This window comes from Antedon bifida, chromosome 4 (assembly GCF_963402885.1).
Source record: "Antedon bifida chromosome 4, ecAntBifi1.1, whole genome shotgun sequence".
Classification (NCBI taxonomy): domain Eukaryota; kingdom Metazoa; phylum Echinodermata; class Crinoidea; order Comatulida; family Antedonidae; genus Antedon; species Antedon bifida.
Window position 1 is genome coordinate 6325902 of NC_136229.1, and position 17817 is coordinate 6343718.

Genomic DNA, 17817 nt, shown 5'->3' on the forward strand with positions numbered 1-17817 from the left:
TTATGAATATATTTTTTAATAGAAATTGAAAATTAGAATATAGATAAAGATATTGTATAATTAGTCAAGAAGCTCAGTTGAGGACTAAACATAGATTATAATCTAAAGGTTAGAGGGTAAACTATCCGAGATAAGATACTGCAAACTCAATGATAGCCATCTGATTGGCTGTCATCATACAAGCGTTTTGTTGCGAGCCTATTTTGATAAATATCTCATGTTTATACAGTAGTAATAATGAATATAAATTGCTGGAAAAAAAAGAATTTAAAAAAAATTGTAAAAAAAAAAATCGATATAAACAGCCTCATGTACTCATGGAAACAACAACAGGTCTCTCACTTGGCACGACCAAGATCAAATAATATCGCCTCTCTCTCTATATTTACTGTAGCATGAATCTACCATAGACCTACGTCCATGAATCTACAATGGCTGGAACGTTAAGAAACTATTAAAACTACTATTATAAAAATAGCATTATTTATCTATGTTAGTTTGAATCATCCAGTTAATTCATGCTATATAAAGTTAAAATTAATCTTAATAAGACATACTGATTGCAATACCTAGCACATGGACAATGAAATCAATAGAGCTTGACCAGCATCTGAGCATGCTCACAAAACTTTCCGAAGGTTTCACACAACGCAAGTTATTCAGTAAATGTTGTGAGTATGTTTAGATGTTCGTTACGCTCTAGTGGTTTCATAATCTAAAGCTCTGTCTACACTATCAAAGTTTGTGTGACAAAAAAGTGATGTTCCATATATGGACATGATGATGTCATATCACTACCATATTTGGGCATATCACTACCATATTTGGGCACATCACGCTTTTGTTGTCAAACTAGTTTGATAGTGTAGACAGAGCTTAAGTTACGTATTGCAGTTGCAAGGTCTCTATTAGTTCCAGTACAAAATGCTACAAAGCTAAATCGTTACCAGAACCAACCTTTTTAAATTTAGATTTGGATTTTGACTGTCGAATAAATACAAAATAGATTATTTTATTTAGCTGAATAACACACTTAGTAAATAATCATTTTCTCAGGTGGGGAACAACTTTTTCTTTCTGCATTTTACATATCATCAGGTTGGGAAATAAGGCGTACTATCATAATAGATTCTCAAAATTCCAACTATAATTTATTTTATAACTGATTCCTCAATGTGATTAAATGTTTACCATATCACACTATGAAGGAAATATCTATTCCCTCCATGATCACACAACCCAGTTCCTTGATTCTAAATGGAAACAAATTATTCATCCCATTATTTAACATAAAATGGTATACAGGCATTCCACTAATATCTAAGGCCTGGTTCACACTGGCGGACTGTAATCCAAATTGGGAGCTGTGTGCGAACACCAAAACTGAATGGTTTACCAAGATTGAGAAGGGTTTCCGATTTGACCTTTAAATAGCCAATCAACTAGTATTTCTTCCATTGATGACGTTTCAGGGTTTCAGAGGCTCCAGTAGAAACAATTTTGTTTTGTTTTCGTGTAAATCCCTGTCTACACTATCAAACTTTATGTGACAAAAAAGTGTGATGTGCCCATATATAGACATGATGATGTCATATCACTACCATATTTAAGCATATCACTACCATATATTTGGGCACAAACTTTTTTGTCACATAAAGTGTTATAGTGTAGACAGAGCTTTAGAATTCAGGATGCATGACCTTTGGGATTGTTTTATATTTGGTGAAATATTGAAACTGTGAATGTAGTATATTACTTTGGGCTCTTCTAATAGACGATGGTAACCATTAGCTTGCGTGTGTGAACATGGCCTTAATGAATTTATAATCAGCAATTTCCTTTGAAAGAATTAATAGAGCTATGTCTGCCTGCCTGCTGTCTGTCTACACTTTTCACTTTATTAAACATGAGAGCAGGTCTACGCAGACATCTGTTATCAAATAATAATAGGTCAATTATTATATAAATATATGCAATAAAGAAACATTTACCTCAAATACAGCAGATTTTTTCTCATCACGTTTTATTGAAAACTGTTCCTTTTGAGCTTTGGCAACAAGAAACACGATATCTCCGTTTATATCACCTACACATTGACTAGGTTTCAACTGGAAAAAAAAAGCATTAACAGTTTGATTATGAGAAATAAATGAGGAATTAAATTGTCAATATGTGTTCTGTCTCTTGTGTTACTTTATCTGAAATGTATCCGGTAAATGCGGTAATGTACATATACCATATATATGACTTTATTTTTAGATTGTTTAAATTACCAGATTGTCAGAAAGTATACTCCTAAGTCTTACTGTAGAATCAGTAACAAAAAGTGGTCATTTACATAAATTAATTTAAAAAGTTTTAAGCCAAAGAGTCATGCAGTATGCATCACAAAACAATCACCCTAAGTTACCCAATTTCAAAATGCAAATAGCAGATAGAGTAACAAAAACTGACATAACAACTTTGAACTTGTGTCTTTAAGAATATATCAAATGATATTTAGAATAAAAATACAATGCGGCCTCTTGTTGTGTGGATGTCAGACATCAAGAAGTTAAATATTCAAGCATGGCATTAAAATTCCCAGCCTTGAACAAATGAATCAATGGCTACTATAAGAACAGGGCCGTAGCCACCAGTATGGTTGGTACGGTTTCAACTACATTTTGGCAAAGGCCTTTGATAGCTCCATGGCCTGTACAGGGGACTGTTCCCCTCTTGTTGCAACAACCGCACCACTTTAATTCTTATAGCTACGGCACTGAAGAGCGCTGCCGCAATTCACAGTCTATTCATTGGTGTGGGTTCGTGCCAGACTCGCACTCTGGTCTATTACTATTTTTTTGTGTCACAGGACCCAATGGGACACTTATGTATTGAATAGATTGTTACTCTAATCTACAAAACAATTTGATCTTTACGAAATACCCCTATAAAAATGTGCATTTCATAAGTAATACACTGAAGAATCACTGTATAACCATTTCCTACATGAAGGAATGTACAATACTCACTATCACTAAATCTCCTGGAGGATTACTGGATGGCACCTGCATCATATGAGAAACTGGATTCAACTTGTTCTTCCCTGCCATCATCACAAGAAGGTCGCTGGAAGACAGACTGAAAGGCAAAACAAAGTAAAATTTGTATTATTCTTGTACAGTACTGTATTATTCTTTTGGCGTACTGTCAGAACCCTACAGTACTGTATGTGTGGTAAACCAAACAAGACTTTCAATCTTGATCTACTGTAGGTTTCTTATGGTCAATAACAGGAACTCACAGTATTATTTGTCAAGGTACTGTAGATGACAAAAAGACCAACAAAACAAATAGTTTCTAGTTAAATTGCTTTCTATTGTGCTCTCCTTTACATGATACCGACATACATGTCTGACAGAGTGTTAAAAAGTGTCAAGTTTGCTTTCCTATGTAAAGCTCTGTCCACACTACTAGTTTGAAAAAAAAAAGTGTGATGTGCCCAAATATGGTAGTGATATGATATCATCAAGTTCACAAATGGGCACACATTTGTTGTCACATAAAGTTTGATAGACAGAGCTTCATCAAACTTTTGTTTGTAAACTGTAAGTGTGCCACTCCTAGTTTAGACTAGGACTTCAGTCGCCACCTGTTCAAACTGCATATACTAGTCACACAAGCACCAAATCAGAAAATATAGTAAACGTGATTCGCTTTTATTCAGAGTATAGTAGTACTTCACTGAAGCACATTAACAAAAACTTGTGAAAGAATTTTTTGTAGTGTGTAATGAAAATGTACAATAGTAAAAGTGATTAAGAAAATCAATTGAACTTGATGTATCATAAAGGTTAATAAAGATATAGACAGTACAAAAAACTTATCAAGAAGAACACTTATTTCATTTACCTAAATTAATTCATGATAAGTCTTTGTGTGTATGTGGAACTTTTTGTTATTTTGCGTAATAAACATGTAGGCCTACGATAGTAAAAGTGATTAAGATAATCATTTCAACTTGATCGATACCATAAATGTCAATAACGATATACAGTACAAAAAACTTATCAACAAGAACACTTAATTAAATCATTAATTCTTAATTTAATTATCAGTACTGTTGTCTTTTTACTCTTCAAATTATGAGAACAATGCCAGCAACAAAAGGAAGTACTTCAACAACTACTACTGCTTCAACTGCAGTAAAGTGAAACATAGTTTTTATGCTTTAAAGTAATTAGTAAAGTCACTGATTAACAGGGCTCTGTATCTCAGGAGACAATCATGCTAACTTTAAAACATGTGTTTTCATCTATTCTAAGATTATTTTCACTGTTACGAATGCAACAGATATTGAAATGATGTCCATCTGTAGAGATACTGTAGCAGATGTTTCTATTTTTAACACATATCATTTTGAGCATTTGAAGCTTTTATTTATTCATTAATAATTACAGTATATTATATCATTAAAAATACATTTTTAATGGAAAGAGTAATATTATTTTTTAATTTCATAGAAGAAATTTATAAATTTATTTATTGAACAGTTTACAGTATTTCAGAAGGCCTGAGCATAGAAAATTGTACAATTAATATATATGAAATACTATAATATATTTAATACAGTTTTTCTAATTATATTTTAATCTGTCGATATAAATGTTGATTTTAAATACTGTATATAAAATATTGATTGGTTATTATTAATAGTTGATACTTTAACAACTTTATTTTCCATCCAATACTCCATTAAGACATTACTGAATGAGAGTCTATGCCATGATCTGACCGATGCTTTCAGTTATACAAAATAAGTACACATCCCTGTAACAGTGTTCTCCCAAAACAGGTTTTGCCAGCCTAAATTGGCTCCAACCGGAATTAAAAATGGTGTACGAAAATCATACATAAACACTTACCTAGAAGTGAGTAGGTTTAGGCCTAGCCATTAAAACCAAAGACCAAGAGCAATCGGTTTTGTCAATTGGATAGACAAAGTACAATATTATTAGACATTTTGGTATTTACATAAATAATTCAATATTTTTATAGCTTAATTTACAGGACTTGATTTTTACATTGGGAGAATACTGCTGTAATCACTAACACTATGTATATGTATAACCTGCCAACATTTGCGAGTAAAAAATCGATAGGTCTGTGATTGACACTTTGCGAGCAAGGGGTTGGAAGGTATGCAAACAAATTAATAAGCCTTAAATTACTTACTTGGCATCCACGGTTGCTTGAACTATCTTCCCATTAGGCATATGGACTCGTAAACTCCTAGTATTTAGTTTTGGTTTTGTACCGTTTGTTGAGGAGTTGCCGTTACGAGTAGAGGCATGACCATTGCTCGTATCCATGCTATGTTGTTCCGACTTCTTTAATATTTGCGGCGGCGGAGGCGCTTTAGAGCGCTTAGACCTGAAAGATGAAATATTAAAGAACAATCAAGGACCTATTTTTTCCAGGGCTATGGTGAGATCTGTTTGGTCTTTCCTTGCCATTTATATTTGTTTTGTCTTCTTTGTATTATATATGGCAGAAAATTGAATAAATAAAATTTTAAAAAAAGGTGTCATCCATGATTAAAATTGTTTAAAATGTAAACATAATACATTAGAGAAAAAAATGATATATAAAGTGAAAATATGAAAACTCTAATTTGAAAAAACCAGACCAACATCTTCCCCCTATTATGACAATATTGTACAGCTCTGTCTACACTATCAAACTTTGACAACAAAATACATGTGGTATATGATATCAATGGAAATAAGTTTGCCGTTTCTGTACTTTATTGAGTTTTTATCCTATGATTTTATGTCAGAATAAAGAAATAAAAATAAATCATATCACTACCATATTTGAAAACATCACACTTTTTTTTCTGTAGACAGAGCTTAAAGGATATTATTACCATAATATGTTAACTATGTATCTTTTTTTTTATTCATACCGAAGTGTACTATAATAAAGTAGTTTATGAAAACAGTAGTGTGGTTTCACAGCTAATGAGTTCATGTTGTAATGAATTAGATAATTAGTAATATAGTTTACATATCCTGTAGTAATTATTTGGAATGACAATGACATTGTATTCATTAATTAATAAATACCATTGTTTGTCTTTTTGTATTTTAAAGTTCTCAGGATCATTCAACTAATGTGGCTGTAATCTAAACAAGAATATCTTTTTTACCATTCTAGTTGATGAACTGTAGTATATCAACTGTTATTGTTATGGCACTTGTTGCTGTCATAACCTCTTGAAAACTTGTGTCAAAAAATGAATTTTAATATACTGTTATTAAATCTAGAAATGTTGATATGGCAACAAGAAGCTTTGAACTACTGTGGCATAGACTTGCTTTTGAACAAGTTTTTTTTCCATTGTCCTTTATGAGTTGTTCTCAAATCTGGTTTACAAAATAATATAAGAGATATTGTAGTGGGGATGTATATGCACAATAGCATGGCCCTTAAGGTTTTAATTCACCAATGAATAATATAAATCTTTGTACATTATGTACTACTGTATTTGAAACAATTAATTGGGTAAAGTTGGTCAGGAAATTCCACAAAAGTAACATTGTCTCAAAATTGACGTTTTCTCAAAAGTGATGTTCTCTAAGAATTGAAAGTGACATGTTTTCAATATAAATTAATGTTGTTTTAATTACAATACAGATTGATGTGTATGCTCTACAACCACTGTGATTTATTAGAAATATAGATTTTATTGATTTCATATTTATACTGATTTGACAAATTGCTGAATAATTTCTCTTGGTAGACATTTGAAATTACCATACAGATTCTTATAAATTCACTCTTACATCACTATGGTATCACCAATCAATAATGTTATGATGTGAAAGCAGGCACATTGAAAACTGATTTTTTATGCAGTAAAATTTAGGGGACACCTTCAAGACCCAAGAAAGCATCCCCTAATAGGGGTTTACTAAATAGGGATAGGTTGTAGTATTAAAACATGTTTGTGCCCCCCTCTCTCTGACCTTCTTCCTCTTCACATACCTTCCCGTCACCTTCGCTCGTCATAAAAAAATCTCCTTTCCATTCCGACTTTTAACACTAAAACGTATGGCCTAAGCACCTTTACTTCTGCTGCTTCTCGCTTATGGAATGACCTACCCGCCTCTATTAGATCATGTTCGTCTACTATCGCCTTTAAATCTGCCTTGAAAACTCATCTTTTTCTTTCAAATTGAGCTCTCTCATCCTTTGATAACTTACTGAGCGGAATTGGCGCATTACAAATTTGTATTATTATTATTAAATTATTTATTATTATTATTAATAGCGGTGTCCTAATGGACAGGGTCTACTGTAGTTATTAAAAAAGTCAGGCCAAGAAGAAACCATGGGTCAATGCCCCAACACAGTGGGAACCGTTTTTTACTTTATAAGTGGATAATGTTAAAAAAAGCTTATTCAACGGTATGATAAATCAATTTTAATGGCCTGAAAATGTTACAGTAGAGAGGTACAGTAATGGCTCAAATTTTTCTCAAAAGTGATGTGTTCAAAGTAAGAAAGAAAATGTTAGAGAGCTAATAACTGTGTTGTCATAATATGGTTCATTTTGGTTAATTAAAAGATTTTTTTCCGAATAAAATGGCCCAAAGTATAAGTCGAAAATGAGCACATTAGGCACAGGTGTTAACAGTGAGAATATCAGCACCAGATTTAACACGACCACCAGTCACAATAAATATAGTTATAAACCAAGAATATAAATAGCTTTAATGACCATTGAATGGCTTTTTGTTGTTGTATTATGCTGAATGAACAATAGGAAATGGCACTTGTTGGGAATCCAATTGATTATGCATTCACGCTAGGTGTACAGTACTACAGTACAATGTATAGAAATAGGAAACGTCAGTTGGTTGCATCATATAGGTATTCACTATAATACCTCTATGGTTGCATTTATAATTCTGCAATTCTAATACTGTACTGAGATAATAAGAATAAAACTATTCTCTATAGGAACAGGCAAACTCTTGTTCTATTGTATTTTAATGAATTTGTTTGTGTATTTATTTATTTATTCAGCTGGATATTTTCCACTCTTTTTAAAATTGTACATTTGTTGGGATTTTTTTTTATCATTTCAACTGTTATTAAATTATTAAACGATTTTTTATAGGTACTGTACTGTAGGCCTATATTTTTTGTTTATTAATTAGTAATTACTATTACTAATCTGACATTCTTACTACACTATTTGTCTATCTCTGATTGAAAAAATAAAAATGCCTATGAATGTATTGGCCCATGCCTTTCCTCTGGTCAAGGTGGGCACTGGACGAGAGAATCCCTTGATCAATGTTATGACCAATCAAGATGCTTTAAACAGTCCTGGCTTTGTTTGTATCAAACCTGTTGGTTTCGATTGAATAAAATAAAAAAACAAAACAAAAAATAAAATAAAAAATGACAGTAAACATTTCCAGTAATAAAGACCTTTCAAAAATCTAAAATAAAGAAATCAATAAGATGTATTGAACTCCAAATATTAAATAGTGACTCATAAAGTAAATTCCACAGCCTACAGTATATAGTATGCATATAACACAGTACTATATGAAATGTAATCAAACATTGATTGCAAATTCAATACAAAGACATCTCAAATATGAAATTAAACATAGGCCTAGAATACTGTAGATAGTAAAATGAGATGTATTGTCCTGAAGAATATAACATCCTGAAAATGGCAATATTAGTATTTTATAACTAAAATAACAATACAGTACCCATATAAAATAAACAGGTCTTGCTGTATACACATACTGTGTGTGGCGCAGTGTGTTTAACGTTCGACTACTGATCGTGAGCTCGAGATTCGAATACAACTCTCGCCGCATTGCTTGTATCCCTATGCAAGATACTTTATTTACATTTACTCTCTCCACCCAGGTGTATAAATGGGTACCCGGTTAGATCAAGACACAACTTTGCGCTGATTACTAGCTGCATTATGGGAGTATGTTTCCATACGTGTTTGATAAAAAAAAAATGACTGGGGTAATAATGTTCAGCGCTTAGAGGTTTCACAACATTAAGCTCTATATAAATCCAGGATATTATTATTATAGCATCCCTAAACCTAAACATATTACAGATTTTGATTATGATACTGATATAAGAAAATGGATAGATCTACAGTACTTTCGTTACCATGTCAAAACAAAATTTATTACAAATTACGCAGGCCTATTATGTACTGTACTATTGCCGTTACAGTTTGACAACCATACCAATGATAATGACCTTAACTGTCCCTCATATATTGAATCTCACCAACCAGCAATAATATAATAAAAATATTAACATTATCTATATTGTAAACAATGTTGAATATATGTACACACAACTATTCAACTATAATTGAATGGTAATTTACATACTGTTTATTAAGGTAAGATGGGCATGAAATAAACCGAATATATAATTACTGTACGCCATCATACATAGGCCTAATTTTCAAGGAACTTGATAGTTCCAAAGCTCTGTCTACACTTTCACAAAAACAAATGTGGTGTGCCAATATATGGACATGATGATGTCATATCACTAACTATACTCTTGGGCATATCACTATCATATTTGGGCAAATCAAACTTTTTTTGACAAACTAATTTGAAAATGTAGATAGAGCTTTACATCAATTCTGAAATTGTTTGTGTGGGAAGTCATAGAAGTTTAGAAAATGATGTCTTATGAAAATATGTTTCACCAAGTTGGCCAGCGTATTAGGTACTGTTTAGAATTTCTTAAAAGACTTTTTTAATCAAATTCTATAATCATAATGTAAAAAACCTTCCTTCTCTATTCCTTCTGCCTCTATCCCTTCAAAATAATTTTCTTATCCAAGCTTACATATCGTACTCATGGAAAAAACAATTTTTCTTTGTGATCACCAGGATTGTAAAAAGTTATATTGAAAGAAAAACATTCATTTCTTACTGTATATCTCATCCCATCATCTTGAAATTTGACCTACAAAGCAAGTGGGGGACACCGGCTTTTCAAAATGTTCTGATTATAGCATTGTCTAAGTCCTTCATTAACTTGTCTATGAACACTCATTTTCAATTAGTATTAGTAATAAAACATCAAAGGAAATGATTAGATAGGAAATGAAATTTACAGGAGATGTGATTTGTACCAATTTGAACTTAATACTGACCTATAATGTATGGCATTAAAAAAAATAACATGTGATAAAAAAAATGTGAGGTTAGTAAGTTCAAACTTAAGTGAGATATTTCCCTTAAATATTTCACTTTTCATTAGTTTAATTGCTGCAAAATCATGTCCTGGACTGGAGTGTTGTCTCTGAATTTTAAAGAGCAATACAATGGAAAAGAGAACAGTATATTTCGGTGTATAAGTTGCACCTGTATATAAATCGCACCTGTGTATAAGACGCACCCCTAACTGAGAGTAAAATATCCATATTCTTTATATCGCCGATGTTTAAGTTGCTCTTTATAGTTCATCAAAACAATGTTTTTTTTTCAAAATTTCGAGAGGGCACATGTCTTCATGGACAATCGTATTCAATTAGTATCTACAGTATGTATCTGAGACGTATGTACACTAGGTCCATGCTATAATGCTATAATAAGATAAACAAAATCTATCAAAATACCACAATATTACAATTTCAAGTCAGTGACTAGAGAATCTTGTTGGAAAAGATAAACAGCTCTATTTTCAGGATATGCTTATCTCAACCAATGTGAACACATGTTTACTGTATAAAATTCATGTTGTTGTTATATCCAAATATAAAGAAAATGAAATTAGCCACGCAGGTACTGTACACGTAGTCCCTACGGACAGGATGCAATCAATGACTGAGTCAGGTCCTTTGAAAATAAAAAAAATTCTAATATAATAGGGAACTCTACAGATGACGATTATAATGATGTGTAATACAGTATGTACAGTGGCTTATTGTAGAAAATTATATAGGATTTTACCTGAAATTTCAAATGATTGGTCCATTTGAGATTTTAATACTGATAATAAATTCAATTTACTGTACTATAAATTTTAGGATATTATTAATAAAAAAATACTATATTTAGGAACAGTATAATTTGTAACCAATTAAGGTCACACTGGCTACTAAAACAAGGACTGCAGTATTGAAATAGTATTAAAAAACATATAGCTAAAAACATGGAACGGCCTATAGTATAGTATACAATACAGTACCTACTCAGGAAAGTCTGGACACTACCTGTAATGTTTACAGTTAGCTCACATAACACCAGACACTATATTTACTTTAATGGTTTCAATCGCAATTTAATTGTACATTATTCCCCTAATTGTATCCTATTTTAACAAATTATACTTACGGTCTAGATTTGAGTCCTTTGCCAGGCATTTTTATTCAACAGTAACAAGCGGCAGAAATAATATGACTTAAAGGTTACTTAAACGACGCATAAATCACACAAGCAATTATCTTGAAAAGTTTTACAGACAAATGGTGATTATTCACAGATAATTCACGTAGATTCCTTCCTTGTAGCTGATAGGTTAATTTAAGTGAAGATTTCCAGGATGGATATCAAATTGGGTATAATGTTATACAGTACATATTTCTACTGTAGAAAACTATCTACAATAATAATAGGTCAAGTCATTCAAAAAAATACAGAAAGTAAAAATCTCAACAGATTGTTAGCAGGATTAATCTTAAAATATGGTGAACCGTTCCAGGCACAAGCCTACACAGTTGATATCAATAAAGCATTGTCCACACAGCACAATATCACTTCTTTACTCAGTTGAAAAGTACACAAGTTCCTGTATTCTGTAGTTTTCTATCATGCTGCTTTAACTCTCAGAAACACATATAGATACAGTAAATATTATTATCAGAATATGGTTCTGTTACAGCTTAAGAAACTGTGCCCGCTATATATTCACTTTTCCAGTTAAATATGGCAAATAGACAAACACCTTTCAAGCGTTGACACCACCTATAATACACAGCGATGTATAAAAGCTGTAAATATAACATAACCCAACAGGTGTGATTGGTAAACATCCAGGTAGGTAATACAATACCAAGGAACAATCCGAAGAGATTAAAAATGGTAAATCCAAATTTAAAAACAAGTTTAAACTTGACAGATTACAACAATGTATAAGAATACACACTGAAGTCAATGGATAGGAACTCTGTTAGGACAGAATGTCCTCTGTAATGAGGGGTGTACTTAAGGAATTAACTATCAGGTAGCTTTGAACAAATATTCAATACTGACCTTCTTTTATTACCTCATACAAGCTCTTTCTTTAGTTTTCAAAAGCCCTTTTTTCTTTCATGAATAGGTTTGTATTGTGGTATATGATCACACAGAAAAGGTAATCATGCATATTTGAGGTTTCTTTTTACCTACATTCCATGTTTACTCCACAAGTCCAATGTCAACACTATAATGATTTACTGTATAATCTAAAAATATTTTTTTGTCAACAAATATATCACAACAAAAAAAGGTCTTATGTACTTTTAACTGTACATACAGTAATGTATTAATAATGTAATTACAGTAATGCCCAAGTCACACCAATGCGACAGCATAAAAACTAAACTTGGTTATAGTTTGAAATGTTTCAACCTTTCACAGCAAATGGAAAACCAACCAGGTAACAGTATACATTTTTTTAAAGACATACAGTGACTGTACTACTAACCACCAATTAATGATGAAAATATTTTCTATCTTATTAAGGCTGTGTGGCGCAGTGTGTTGGACGTTCGACTACTGATCATGAGATGGCGGTTCGAATCCAACTCTCACCGCATTGCTTGTATCCTTAGGCAAGATACTTTACTTACGTATGCCTCTCTCCACCCAGGTGTATAAATGTGTACCCGGTTAGATCAAGACACAACTTTGCGCTGATTACTAGCTGCATTATGGGAGTATGTTTCCATAAGTGTTTGATCCAAAAAAAAATAACAGGGGGTAATAATGTTCAGCGCTTAGAGGTTCACAACATTAGGCGCTAAATAAATCCAGGATATTATTATTATTAATAAATTTAAATTAAAAACATTTAATTTGTAGTAGTAAACTGTAGTATTTTTACTTTTATTACTATTACCAGACTAGGCCGGCTCATTTGATGCAAGTAACCATTATTGCTATTGTGACAAGTAGTTGTGTGTGTGATGGCATATTTATAGCTTTTATTGCCATAGATTGGTTACAATATTTTGACAAATAAAAATAATACTATCAATCATTTATTAAGAATTGGTTCAATGGCTGGTCCAGAGAAAACCGTAATTTAATTTTTCCTTAATATCACTTGTAGCAGTTCTTGCTATCAAGTATAAAGGTTAATTGCGTTTATCTAATTAGGAGACACTGTACGTACTTTACATCCTAAACCTCCTTCCCTTCATTGTAAATATGATGTTTTCCATGAAAAGTCTCAATTAGTCAACCATTAAAAAAAAAGTGTTTACGGATACAGTAATGAAAATATTGTATGAGGGCCATTAAAACGGAGATAACCTTTTCTCAGTTTTACTTCGCTATTCTTGTACATTTTTAAGTCTACTACTCTATTGTATTCTTAAAGCATAATTATGTACAGTATTTTTATGTTTATTGTACATTGAATTTGATTTATTATGTGTACATACTGTAGTCTTGTTTATATTTGGGTACAGGGATAAAAATAAAAATAGGACATAAAACACTCAAATAACAAAATCACATAACAAATTCATTGCAAATATACAGTGTCTATGAAGCAATTTTTCGAGTATATCTCTCTCTTCGAGGAGAATATGGCATTTGTTGGTTTATCCAGGTAAGCTAGGCACGAAATAGACAACAATATTAAGAAAATATTTCAGTGTTAAAAACTGTTTTTCAAGCCTTTTCTAATGTTCCATTTCATCAGGTTTTAGATATTCCTTTAAAAGGTAATATTTTTCCAATTGAAAGGTTGCGGTAGAAAGATGCTTATCAGATGCTTTGAAACGTTTCACATGATTTAACAGCTATTTGTGAGGTTTTCACAAGTTAGTCGTTTCTGAAGGCGGTCGAACAATAGGGCCCTTGGAGAACTACTGAAGTGCAAAATGAAGTAAGGGACAACTGGAGCATTAGTGGATATCACAAATGTCAAAATTTGGGGACAAATAAATTATGTATTCTATCCATATAATTTAGGTTAAATGGGTTATTTGAAATACACTCTTTTCAAGAATGTCAAAATTTGCTCTATATTAACTACACTGCAATAGAGAACTTTAAAATCTTTTGTAAGAGAATGATAAGAATCATACAGATAATACAGTACTGTAAATCTAAATTGCTTGAAATGCTTTAAACAGGTATACTTTGTACAGTAGTACAATACTCCATAATGCATTACTGTAAATATGGATTATTTGTTATTGTGGGTTTACTTCCAAAATCCTCCTCAAATATCTAATAATAGGCATACTGTACTTTTATGTGAAAGACGAATTCCGATCACCATGATTTTCGGAAAAGGTAGACAGCGAAACAATTTTGTGCAGCCTACTGTACAGTATATCTTAATTAAACTGCAGTATCATGTACAGTAGGGACAGGGATGTGATGTAGCCATGTGTTGTTGTGTGATAAAGCAATTGGGGAGGAGTGTCAGGTGGGTGTTTAAGAGAAGGGGTCATGTATCAGACTGTGGCCCCCTACTGGTGGCTACTGTATATGGCCATGGAAGTTGGGAAAATGTTATTTTATAGATGATGATAAAGTAATACATTCCAGTAAGTGGACCCAGGAACAGTACCAAGATCTGTATTTTCATTCATTAATATCCAGGCCTTGTCTTTTAAGGCGAGTGAGTACGATCACTCACCTAACACACTCCTAAACTGCCCTTGAGGAGTGCGATTTACAACACGCTTAAATTTGGTAAACTTCTACACACGAAAATACAAACAGCACACCTACAGCACCCCTGAATGTATTGAGGAGTGAATTTGTAGCACACTTATGATTTTCAAAAGACAAGGCCTGAATATTCATTTGAAAAAGAAACAGAATATGTCTAAAATAATTTTTTTTAACATATCAACCTCGTCTGCTTCAGGGTTTTAGTAAAAATATTGTACAGTATAATACATTTTTGTTGAATGACAACACAATGTTCCTGTTCTATTGTATAACCCATAACCACAGGCTTTGTCTGAGCTATTCCACAGTACAATATGTAAAGATATAATCTAAAATACAGTACAGCAAGTCCAATGATAAAAGAAAAGACAATTAATTCAACAGTACTGGTACTGGTACTGGTTCAAATAACCGTCTCACAGAGACATCTGGTAGCCATTGACTTAAAGTTGGCATTTGGATGTGTTACTTTTAAATGTAGGCCTACAGTATGAGAGTGACTACTACCAAATTACACAGTCTCAAAACAACTTATAAAACAGTTCATATATACAGTTAAAACATTGCTGGGAATTATAAATTTCTGTTGAAGCAGGCTCTAATGAAGTTGCATTATTAGTCATTATTTCTAAATTAAATAAAACCGATAATGAAAGTACTCACATTGCATTGGTATCCATTATATCCATAATTTATAATTCAATTTGAAAATTAAAAGTGAAAAACTGATTCCTTTAGTTTTAGCAACTGATTCATATCTCAAGTGTATGATTAAGTTCAAATACTTATTTCAATCACAGTCCTATAATTAGAATAAAAAAGATTATTAACATTTATTTGTATTTAACATTAATTTTGTATCTTTCTAATAGGTCTACATTATACATACACATTTGATTATCAGAACAGTTTTAATCCAATGTTGGATGTTATTTAATGATTGACGGACGATCGGGGCCATAGACGTTTTAAAAGACGTTCGGGCCCAACTTTGTGAACGTTCGGGCTCAACTAAACATTGTTTATAATTAAGAGAACTTAATTATAGACTATGGAACGGATTTACAAACGATACACTTGGCTATCGGTCCCAACGATTAAAACTATCAGGCCCAACGCCTAAAACGACCGGGCACCTAAAAAAATCGTCCTTGGCCCCGATCGTCTGTTCACCTATTTAATACAGTATAGTTATAACTGTACATGATGAAAATGTCGATGGCGTGTCATGATGTTTGAGATTCATGTCTATGGCTAATACATACTGTACATCTGAAGTTAAAAAATGGGAGGTGGTGTTTTTTTAGGCCAACAGTGTCCTTTATCTGCAGGATTTAATCTCAACTCATGTCCAAACAAGAAAGGGTCTTCGCTCTGAAACTGACCCTCTTGTTGTATCTACTCCAAAAACACAACATCTTAACCCAAGGGTTTTTTTGCACAAGGAAGGTGGTGGTGAGAGACAGAGTCCTCACCACTGAAATCACCTGCTCCCTACTTTATCTTTTGATAATCCACTAGGTGTGTCCACAGTTATTTAAACGGTAGTGGCTCACCTCTATTAATTTAGTTGTTGAGACCAACGAGAAAATATATTGTTACATAAAGAATTTACTCTAACAATAACAAGGGTGTGTATATGTTTTTTCTGTATAGTGAGAAGGTAATGCGAGCTCTAGAATGAAAGCATGGAACAACAGAATATCAATGACATCAGATAAACAATTGCCAAGGTACAAAATAATAATCTGTAATATAGAGTTCTGCAGTGTAACGTCACAACGATAGATAGTGCTGCATGGTTGCTAGCGCAACCAAAAATGCGTCATGACGTCAGCACCGCAGAACTCTATATGAACCGATTAAAACTAAAAGCAGTATGACTGTACAAAGAGGACAAAAAAGGCTAAAATTAAATTGGTAAATGGCAATGGTTTTCAGCAAGCCAGTTGTGTGGCTTAGTGGGGCTTGTGATGAGGCTATGGCTTAAGGGGTTGCAGGTTCGATTCTCTACTTGACGTTTTGTTGTTTAGTTTTTAATTTAAGAGAGGGTTAGGTTTTTAATATTTTGGAACATTTTTTTAATATTTAGGAACGAGTTTTATATTTAGGTACGAGTTTTAGGAATTTTACCATACCTTTAGCAAACGGAAGCGGCCTCTATAATTACCGTAGTACCTTTATGGATACAGTACCGTATCTTTAGCCACGGCGTAATTTGAATTCTTCATCTACAATTTTATTTCATTATAAATTTGATTGTTATTGTAACTAGTCAGTTGTGATGGTTCATCATTGTGGTGTTAAATAACATTGATAAAATATAAACAAAAACATTCTGTAATTCTGTGTAATATTAAATTAATTTCACCTAGTTGTTGTGTTTGATATTAGCCTGCAAGGTCATAAAATTGGAACCTTCCACCAGGTTGGTCTTCTGCTGCTGTGTGTTTACTAACTGTATGCAGACTCTGTGTGGTGGTGGGAGGAACGGCTCAGAAAAAAATCCTTTTATAGGCCTAGGTAGCTAGGATAATAATAGACTACTATTGAGGCATAATATAAAACGCATATTATTTAATTGTGTTTATATATCATTGAAATTTTATTTGAAAAGAATACTTACTACACGTCACAAAAAAAGGGTTCGGTGGCATTCAACGAATCGATCTCTTTTCATATATGTTGACTCAGTTCTTTTGGTATGTGGTGCTTATTATGTCGGTCCCCATTCTGTTCTAAGCATTCATCAGGTGTACTTACTCTATGCTTGAATGATCACAGGTATAGAGGGCAGCATCATGTTTTTTTACATGATGGGTGGATCTAGGATAGGGAGAGAGCAGCTGTGTTGACG

General features: G+C 32.5%; 1 protein-coding gene across 8 annotated transcripts in view; it reads right to left on the minus strand.

The window, feature by feature from the left end:
• LOC144841281 (uncharacterized) overlaps positions 1-17723 on the minus strand; it is a 37010-nt gene extending 19287 nt beyond the window's left edge. For 6 of the 8 annotated variants that reach the window (XM_078697550.1, XM_078697551.1, XM_078697554.1 and 3 more), the window contains exons 1-4: positions 11400-11874; positions 5218-5415; positions 3015-3123; positions 1992-2108 (exon numbers count right to left, since the gene is read on the minus strand). In XM_078697550.1, the coding sequence (XP_078553676.1) occupies positions 1992-2108; positions 3015-3123; positions 5218-5415; positions 11400-11428 (453 nt within the window). In that variant the 5' untranslated portion in view covers positions 11429-11874. Of the gene's footprint in view, positions 1-957; positions 985-1991; positions 2109-3014; positions 3124-5217; positions 5416-11399; positions 11875-15623; positions 15763-17586 lie in introns of those variants that run through there. The other 2 variants (XM_078697548.1, XM_078697549.1) reach the window with 2 other exon arrangements.
• Positions 17724-17817: the final 94 nt, after the last annotated feature.